This window comes from Notolabrus celidotus, chromosome 12 (genome assembly GCF_009762535.1).
Source record: "Notolabrus celidotus isolate fNotCel1 chromosome 12, fNotCel1.pri, whole genome shotgun sequence".
NCBI lineage: Eukaryota > Metazoa > Chordata > Actinopteri > Labriformes > Labridae > Notolabrus > Notolabrus celidotus.
Genome location: NC_048283.1, coordinates 909,996 through 919,883, shown reverse-complemented (window position 1 = coordinate 919,883; position 9,888 = coordinate 909,996). Strand labels below are relative to the sequence as shown.

Sequence of the window (9,888 nt, the reverse complement as noted above, 5' to 3'; positions counted from 1 at the left end):
ACACTCTCTGTTCTCTGGACTGATCACCAGCAGCTTGTGCCGCCGCGACCTTCAGCTGTCGGCAGTCAACAGGTGTTTTCCTGCTTCTGTGTGTGTGTCTGTGTTTGAGTTGTGCACACGTGACCGCCTGTTGCCACATACAAAAAATATTCTGCATCGCTCCCTCCGTGAGTCACGATCCAAACTTATTTCCCCTTTTTAAAAAAAACTGGAGACAGAGAGAGGAACTAAAGAGAGCGTGTGTGTGTGTGTGTGTGCGTGTGTGTTTCTGTGTTGTGCTAAAAACAAGAAACAGAGAAGAAGAAGAATGAACTACTTACGGACTGGACTCGGGCACGCTCCATTTGAATTCCCCAGATCTCCTCCTAGCAGAGCACCTGGAACACAAAAACACAGCATCATGAGTATCACTCCTTTTCAAACATTTCACCTGAACACCGATCTAAAGCGCTGCACATGCCTGTTTAGAAAATGTGATTAAAATATGATAAATTAAATGAAATAAGAGCCTCTGCTGTCGACATCCACTTCACTTCATGAAGGAGCTTAATTGGTTTCAATTCTGCAATTCTATTAATTTATAAGTGCCTCTTTACCAGACCTCGATGGTACTTTAGTCAAACTGGGAGAGGAAAAATCATCAGACTCATTAAAATGGAGAGAAAGAAGAAGAAGAAGATGGCACCTGATGTAAAAGCTTCTTCTTTGTTGCACATCATGGTCAATAGAACTCCCAATCAGCCAGCTGTCTGACTGTACTGTGCACATTAAAGATAATATTATTGAGGTATATTTTGGGGTCTAAATGATGGATCGGTGTGAGAAGTTTCCTTAATGCAGGAGATCTCTTCAGCTGTAAAACAGGCTGTAATGACTGCACTGTGATCCTTAAAGCTCCTGTGAGGAACTTCAAGCTAGCGCTGAATTTGGCGCCCCCTGTACACAAAGCAGTTACCACATCTTTTAACAGTTATTGTCCTGAGTATGTCTAAAAAATGTCTTTCTCACTTTCAAAAGTCAGTCTTTGCAGAGGGAAATGTTAAAGGTGACATATTCTGCTCTTTGTCATCAACATATTGGTCTAAGAGGTCCCCAAAACATGTCTTTAAATCAGGTTTTGGTCTGCCTGTAAACCCCTCTTCTTCAGTCCTGCTCAGAACAGGCTGTTTTCTGTGTCTGTGCCTTTAAATGAGAATGAGCTCTCTGACCACGCCCCCTCAGGAAGTGGGTGTGGCCTCGGCTGTCCAGCACGTTGATCTAATGTTTACATGTTGGCTGAATATACACGGCTGCTCACAGACCCGCGTTACTTCAACCCTCTGAATCTGATCCAGAATCTGATCCTGACGGAGAGGCGCCTGCAGCAGGACCTTTCTGAACCATTGGTCACAGATTTAGTGTTTCTTGTTGTTTTATTTGTCAGTATGTCGACGTGTGTCTTGGTACACAGCTACGAACATGTGGCTATGTGGCTATGCTAACTAGCGCTAGCACTTATCGATGACAACTAAAAATCCTCCACTAGATCTTCAAATCTGCAGACGTGGGGAGTCAAAGCGACCTTTGTGTTTATTAAGACAGCCTACAACTAGCATGCCTCCCTCCTAAGCTCCTTGTTAGCACACATGTGTGCAGGGAATGAAAAACGGAGGAGGGGTTGAGTTGTATTTTATACAGTCTATGGGCTGAACAAGCTCCGAGCTCTGACTTCCTGTTACAGACCGGATGGCGTTGTGACGTATGAAAAACACTGAAATCTGAAACGGCTGGTTTCAGCACACATTTACAGAAAGGTGGAGAAATCAGAACAGGGGCAGAATGGAGTCTTTGACTTTTCAGGGGGTTTGTAGACAGGGACACAGATTTCAGGGAGAGAACCATTAAAAAGTTGATTTTGCATGATATGTCACCTTTAAACTTTCTGTTCTCCTAGCATACTAAAAGTAATAAGAAGTAATAACCTCCATATTGTTCATCAGTTTAGAAATGTGCTGGACTCTTTTGCACAGATTGATTTGATATGATATGAATGATAAGTTTGTCCCAGGTGTTGCTTTTCTGTTGTTCCAGGACTCTGACCAATCACAATCAGGCATTTACAGAGCTAACAATAAAACATGCATTGAGAACACGTAGGTTGATTGATCAAACGCTGCATTTAGGAAAAATAGACACAAATGCGTCACTCCTGCTTTAAAAGAGTCGCTCTTTATACTGTAATCATCATTGAGCAAACATCTTCCTCCACATGGCAGACGACATTTCTGCAGGGTTACTTCTTTTTCCTCCAGAGACCAGAATTTGGTTCAAACCTCTGATAGAAAGGCAGAAAGTGGAGGTCATCGGGGGCGGCTGCAAAATATCTGGCTGGATGCACGCATGGAAACACACCAATAAGCAAACACGGTGAACCCAATACATCTCTGGTAATGTGGGATGCATAGCAGAGTGCTGCAGAGTATTTGCACGGCTGAAGTTATGAGAAGGAGGGCGGGAGAGGGAGGGAGTGAGGGGGGGGGGGGGTTCATTACTGCTATGTGAAACCCTCTAGCCTGGGAGAACGGCATGTTATGAAAGATGCTGTAATGCATTTGTTGCACGTTACATCACCTAATTCTGACTTACAATGAGATTACGCTGCTCGGAACAAAGCTTGATAAGTAACCTTGTCTGAGACGCAGAAATGGGGCACAAATCCTTTTAGTCGGAGGGTGAAGGATCGGTTTGCCACACAGAGGCAGCAGGCAGCGTACCAGCCTCCGTCAAGGAAGAGATGGATGTGTGTCATTAAAAGGCGGAGTGTGTTTATATGAGCAAACAGGAGTTATTCACAGGACATCAATACGCCGACACACTCAATACTTTGCTCATTTTGCGGCTCGTTCGCTCTATAAAAACACGGCTGATATATAAAGTCTGCTTCTACATAAAGAGAGTGGCAACTCACAGAGAGGTATTAGAGGAACTATAACACCATGAAAGCTCTGTCTATCAAGGTAGCTCCAGTTACTCCAGCTTTATGAAACACCCAGCACTCTGACATGTGTGGAAGATCTGTACCCAGAGTGTTTGTGCATTTTGTGAGTTGAATTCTGGGTCTTTTTTTTGGAGGTCTTAAAAACTCAAAGGTACAAAAATATGTTCCCATATCAGTCTGCAGCCACAGAACAGGCTGTGATGGCTGCAACTTTATCTCTGTGCACAAATGTAAACGTTTGAAGCACATAATTACTTGACTTGAAGGTTTTTAAATCCATATGTTGCCTGCTCATCGTACCTAAAGCCTCTAAAAGTAGAATGGGAGGTAGAACTTTAATGGGACAGGAAGAGTTAAAGTGAGAGACAGGCAGAGAGAGGAGAGAGAGGGAAAGGCAGGATCCCAGTGTGTCAGTCTAAGCCTATAGCAGCATAACTAAGACCTGGTCCAAGCCTGATCCAGCTCTAACTATAAGCTTTATCAAAAAGGAAAGTTTGAAGCCTACTCTTAAAAGTAGAGAGGGTGTCTGCCTCCCGGACCCTGACTGGTAGATGATCCCAAAGGAGAAGGGCCTGATAACTGAAGGCTCTACCTCCCATACTACTTTTAGAGACTTTAGGTATGATGAGCAGGCCTGCATGTTGGGAGCGTCAGCGTTGTTAAAGAAGAGAATTAAAGGTCTATGGTTAGTAACTTTAATGGGACAGGAAGAGTTAAAGTAAGTGATGTGGGAGTTGGGGGGATGTGTGTCAGTGCGCCAGTTCCCCTGGCAGTCTAAGCCTATAGCAGCATAACTAATAGCTGGTCCAAGCCTGATCCAGCTCTAACTATAAGCTTTATCAAAAAGGAAAGTTTGAAGCCTACTCTTAAAAGTACAGAGGGTGTCTGCCTCCCGGACCCTGACTGGTAGATGATTCCAAAGGAGAAGGGCCTGATAACCTAAGGCTCTACCTCCCATACTACTTTTAGAGACTTTAGGTATGATGAGCAGGCCTGCATGTTGGGAGCGTCAGCGTTGTTAAAGAAGAGAATTAAAGGTCTAAGGTTAGTAACTTTAATGGGACAGGAAGAGTTAAAGTACGTGATGTGGGAGTTGGGGGGATGTGTGTCAGTGCGCCAGTTCCCCTGGCAGTCTAAGCCTATAGCAGCATAACTAATAGCTGGTCCAAGCCTGATCCAGCTCTAACTATAAGCTTTATCAAAAAGGAAAGTTTGAAGCCTACTCTTAAAAGTAGAGAGGGTGTCTGCCTCCCGGACCCTGACTGGTAGATGATTCCAAAGGAGAGAGGCCTGATAACTGAAGGCTCTACCTCCCATACTGAAGTTGAAGAGAGAGATGATAGTGGTTGTATCAGCGGTTCTGGAGCCTATTTCTTTCTTTGTATTTGAATTAGTCTTTAATAAATGTAGGTTAAAGAGTTCTCTGCTCGTTCTAATCGTCCCTTCAGTTGATACTCAATACCATGAGGTCTCTTTCCAAAGCTTAATAACGTACTGATCGTTTGCACGGACTACAGGAGCAATTAAAGCGACCACATTAAAAGCTTGATGGTATTGTTTTCAGACCGACCTGTAAAATTCAGGCTCGTCATTTTAATCTTTAATTTAAAAAGGAAACGTGAATTTCTTCAGTTTTGAGAAATGTTTTTGTTTTGCTGTTTTTACTTTGCAACAGAGCAGCTGTCAATCACAGCGTGTGGGTGGTGCTTTGAAGTCTTTCATCCTTCACTCATGTTTGGAGTTTTTTGTCTGTGGGGCTTCTTTTTTCTTCTTCTGCTGCTTTCAGAAATCAAAAACTCATCAAAGCCGGAGCGAGCGGATCATTCTGCGTCAGTGATTCTTCAGTCGGATCAATCGGCAGAGAGAGAGGATGTAAACTGGATGTTTGTTATTGATTAAGACGAGCGTGAACATGCTGCAGGATGCACAGATTCACCCAGCCGAGAGTCACCCCGCGAGGTCTCTTACCTGCGCTGGCTGGTCGCTGTGGTAACCCAGGCGACCCGGCGTTCCTCTGCAGAACTGGTTGCTGCGGCAACTGGAGGCGTGGGTCTGTGAGGGCCGAGGTGACGAAGGAGGTGGTGGTGACCAGGGCGCCGCCTGGGTTGCTGCTGAACTGGAGGGCGGCTGCGGCTGCTGCGTTCTGATTGGATACTGGCACGTTGACGGGCATGGAGAAGGTGGGCTGTGGGACGGTGGACTGAGGGGAGAGACAGGAAGAAGGCGGGGCTTAGACTGTGTGGACCTCCACATGACAGGGTTATAGTCACAGTAATGGTGATCAGTTAGTGATCAGCAGCAGCACAAACCAGCCAGCAGGTGAAAAACTCACAATCACACCATCAGTCAGTCACAGGAAGAGTCTTTCCAAAACAAGTTCTCAAACTTTAACATTCTTATGTTTCATTTTGGAGCTAAAACAGTTTCTAAAAGAGAAAAACAGGATTATTTATTTTAAAATCTACATCACATGAGGTTATTTTTGTCTATCGATGAATCCTAATTTACCTAAACTAGGTATTATATTTGGTTCAGCTCTCAGGGAGGTGTTGGAGTTTAAAGCATGTTTCAGAATCAGCTGACTGAAGGTGTTGACTCTCAGCTGGGGGCTGCAGCTGAGTGACAGGTCTCCACGAGCGCTTTTTTTTCTCCGCCGCCGGACTGATTCTGACCCGGTTGCGTTCCCAGCTGACACCTGAAATATGTTTCTGTTCAGTTCCCTTGTTGAAGTCTGAGCCTTCACTTTAATGACTGTGTGCCCGTGGAGATTATGAGCCCGCTCCACATGTTGATATTCAGCATGTTTAATGTTTTGAACACCTCAATACAATCCGTAGATATTCAATACCTCTCTACTTTTAAGAGTAGGCTTCAAACTTTCCTTTTTGATAAAGCTTATAGTTAGAGCTGGATCAGGCTTGGACCAGCTCTTAGCTCTTACTGACACACTGGGATCCTATCTCACCCCTTCCCCCCAACCCCCACATCACTTACTTTAACTCTTCCTGTCCCATTAAAGTTATAACCTTTAATTCTCTTCTTTAACAACGCTGACGCTCCCAACATGCAGGCCTGCTCATCTCACCTAAAGTCTCTAAAAGTAGTATGGGAGGTAGAGCCTTCAGTTATCAGGCCCCTCTCCTTTGGAATCATCTACCAGTCAGGGTCCGGGAGGCAGACACCCTCTCTACTTTTAAGAGTAGGCTTTCAAACTTTCCTTTTTGATAAAGCTTATAGTAGAGCTGGATCAGGCTTGGACCAGCTCTTAGTTATGCTGCTATAGGCTTAGACTGACACACTGGGATCCTGTCTTTCCCTCTCTCTCCTCTCTCTGCCTGTCTCTCACTTTAACTCTTCCTGTCCCATTAAAGTTACTAACCATAGACCTTTCTGGAGTCCCTGAGCTCCCTTGTCTCGTAGGTTCCTCTGGATCTCTGCTGTAGATTCCTTTTTTGGGGTCTGTTATTCATCCTTTCTTTCTTTCTTTCTTTCTTTCTTTCTTTTCTCATTATTTTCTGTTCTTCTTTCCTTCCTTTCATTCCTCCTTTTCTTCTTTCTTGCCTTTCTTTCTTCCTCCTTTCTTCTTTCTTTCTTTCTTCTTTCTTTCTTTCCTTCCATCTCCTGTCTTCTTTCTTTCTTTCCTCCATTCTTCCTTTCTTTCTTTCTTTCTTTCTTTAATTCATTCTTGTATTCCTCCTTTCCTGCTGTCCTGTCCTTTCCTTCTTTCTTTCTTTCTTTCTTTCTTCATCCTTTATGTCTCCTTTTCTCATCCCGTCCTTTCCTTCTGTCATTCCTTCACCATTTATTCTCCTCTTTTTCTTTCTTCTGGTCTCCCTCTCTTCTCTCTTTTCTTAGTCCTTTCTGGAGTCCCTGAGCTCCCTTGTCCCGTAGGTTCCTCTGGATCTCTGCTGCTGTGGACGTGCCAGACTCCAAGCTGCTACATCTCACCCCCGTCACCCCCAACCCCCCCATCTCTTACTTTAACTCTTCCTGTCCCATTAAAGTTACTAACCATAGATCTTTCTGGAGTCCCTGAGCTCCCTTGTCCCGTAGGTTCCTCTGAGCTGCCGTAGACGTCCTCCTGCTGTGGACGTTCCAGACTCCAGCATGAACAGCTTCTACTACTCGCCTCATCACTATCACTGCTCCCTCTCTCTCTCTTATTCTCCTCTATCCCTCTCTCCAACACGGTCTCAGCAGATGTGTGTCTAACATGAGTCTGGTCCTGCTGGAGGTTTCTGCCTGTTAAAGGAAGTTTGTCCTCTCCACTGTAACTAGCTAAATACTGAGAGGTGCAATGCTCATGGTGGATTAAGGTGGGGTCAGACTGAGTCTGATCCTGTCTTGGTGTTGGGTCTCTGTTCATAATTTGACATAGAGTGGTCTAGACCTGCTCTGTTTGTAAAAGCGACTTGAGATAACGTTTCTTGTGATTTGGCGCTATACAAATAAAGATTGATTGATTGATTGATTGAATATTGTCAGTTTGATACATTGTGTCATGAAGGAACATCTGATTAAGGGGAAAGAACACATTTGGCATTGTTTTGGACGTTTATGTTTATTTAAATGATCAAATCAATAATTGATCGTTAACATTTCCAATCAATTAAACTGAACTGATCAAGAGTAAATGCAATCTGTATTCAACAGTATAATGTGCTCAACATGTGAAAACAACATTTTGGAAATTGACTCTTAAATTCAGTCTAACACACACTTTTAATCTCTCTCCAACACACTCACTCACTCACACACACACACACTCACACACACACACACACTCTTGCTCAGTTTGAGCATGCAAGGTGACTTTGTGGAAAGGCCAAGAAGCTGTGTCGCCTCTCACATCTCATGCCGGGTTAAACTCTCGTTGCAGCAGCAGCAGGTTATGGCTTTGTGTTGTCGGTGACATTTTTCAGCGTGCACGTCACATTCAGCTCCATCCCACCACCCCACTGACATGTGCTCATCGCCAGGAACAGATTGTGTGCTACTGGGAGGATTTCAGTCTCTTTGTATCTTTTTTCTTTCTGCTACTTCTTTGTTTTTTTATGTCTTTTATCTGCCGTTCAATCACCTAGACCTTGAAAGCAGACACGCAGACAGCCCAGGGCCCTGGAAGAAATCAAGGGCAAGGACCTGGGGTTGTCCAGCCAGCTGACCCATTTCACCCTGTTCCAGCTCAGTCTGAAAAGCAGGTCTTCTATACATAGAATATGGGCCAGAGCTGCTCTGTACTGTACTCAAACTGCCGGGGACCCAGTTTAACTCAGAGGAGGACGAGGACACCTTCCTGCCCTCCATCTTTCTCCTCCTCTGAAGTGTACTTTTTGCTTGTTTGGTGGGCGAGAGGAGGTAAAAGAAAAGATGAGTCAGAGAAAGGTGCAACTGAAGCTGAAGGAGATTTTGTCCTATATTTAGTGGGTGCTTTTTACTTTTTAAAGACAGTGCTTTTAGACCTGCTCTGTATGAAAGAACATGGCGCTATATAACCGCACATTGACCTCAATTCAAAAAAGAATCATCTAGTAGTAATGATTGGATGAAGCTCTGTGAAAAGAACAATGTCATTTTGTCATATCTCTAACAATACGACCAATTTCTCCAGAGAAAAACTCATTTAGATTCTTACTATCATTTCAATCTCTTCTCTGCTAAACAAGGACTTTAACCAATATGACCACAAACACTCAGAGGAGCATTTCTTAAAGGAGAGTCTCTAATGAAGAGGGGTAATATGCACATTTTAGGCTTTATATTGTCCTTCTGATCCCTCTGTGATAGCTTTTCATGATTTAAAGCTCAAAAAGCTCTTTATTTATCTCCTGCTCGGTGCCTCAGGTCAGCTGATCTGCTGCTCCTGGAGGTACCGAGGGCAAAACGGAAGCTGAGAGGGGAGAGAGCTTTCTCTGTTGCTGCTCCAAAATTATGGAATGAGCTTCCCCTCCACATTAGACAAGCCTCCTCACTGTCCATTTTTAAAACTCACCTTAAAACCCATTTTTATTCCTTGGCTTTCAACCCTGCATGAGACTCTGCTCCTGTTTTTATTTATTGTTGTATTGTTGTTATTGTTTGTCTATTTATGTGCAGCACTTTGTTCCGGCTGTGGTCGTTTTAAAGTGCTTTATAAATAAAGTTGAGTTGAGTTGAGAGTTGAGGCTGGTGTCTTTAAAATCCCTAATTTCAGCTACTGTCTCTTTAAGACACCCCTCCCTAATTCAGACCACTGTCTCTTCTGGAAGCCTCCTCCACTGTTGTCATGCTATAAAGTCCTAGTCATTGAGTTAGCCAATGTTTCTCTACTTGGACCCTAAATCTAAGGAAGAACAGAGCAGGATGTTTCTGTTTGCTAAGTGTTACATTTATTATTTACTCTTTAACTAGATTCACCAATCTGTGATGTCACAAATTGAGGAAATCCCTCTCAAGCTTTATTCTCGTGTGACTTTTTGAACAAGCTGTTCAGAGCAGCCTGCAGTCTCAACAACAACTTGAAACTTTGCACACGTTTAGTATCAACTTCCAACATTTTACTCTAGTATTAGTCTTTATAATATTGAAACGTGTAATAGCACCTCTTAAGGAGGTTACATTAGTTACATTTTGGAGGAAGTGCACATCCTCTACGTGCGTAGGCATCTGCGTAGGTACTGGAGCTACGTGGACCTCCGGTGTAGGCTACTCTGTCAATTCGATGCATAAGTATAAACCAGCCTTTAGTCAGGTTTAGGTCTCAATGCGATTCAGTTAAAGCTCCAGTAGGGAGTTCTTAGCTGCTGTTGCAGCAGACTGAAATTAAAAGTGACGTCTCTTCATGACCTTAAATAACAAACTCAACCGTCAGGAAGGAGACTGATTATTTCTATATAGTTATTTTAATGACATTCACCCTCACCACAGGGTAG

At 43.7% G+C, this 9,888-nt stretch overlaps 1 protein-coding gene across 1 annotated transcript in view; it reads right to left on the bottom strand.

The window, feature by feature from the left end:
• Positions 1 to 312: 312 nt before the first annotated feature.
• mef2d (myocyte enhancer factor 2d) overlaps positions 313 to 9,888 on the bottom strand; it is a 129,624-nt gene continuing 120,048 nt past the window's right edge. The window contains exons 5-6 of the mRNA XM_034697527.1: positions 4,946 to 5,177; positions 313 to 377 (exon numbers count right to left, since the gene is read on the bottom strand). Coding sequence (XP_034553418.1) covers positions 313 to 377; positions 4,946 to 5,177 — 297 coding nt within the window. The remainder of the gene's footprint in view (positions 378 to 4,945; positions 5,178 to 9,888) is intronic.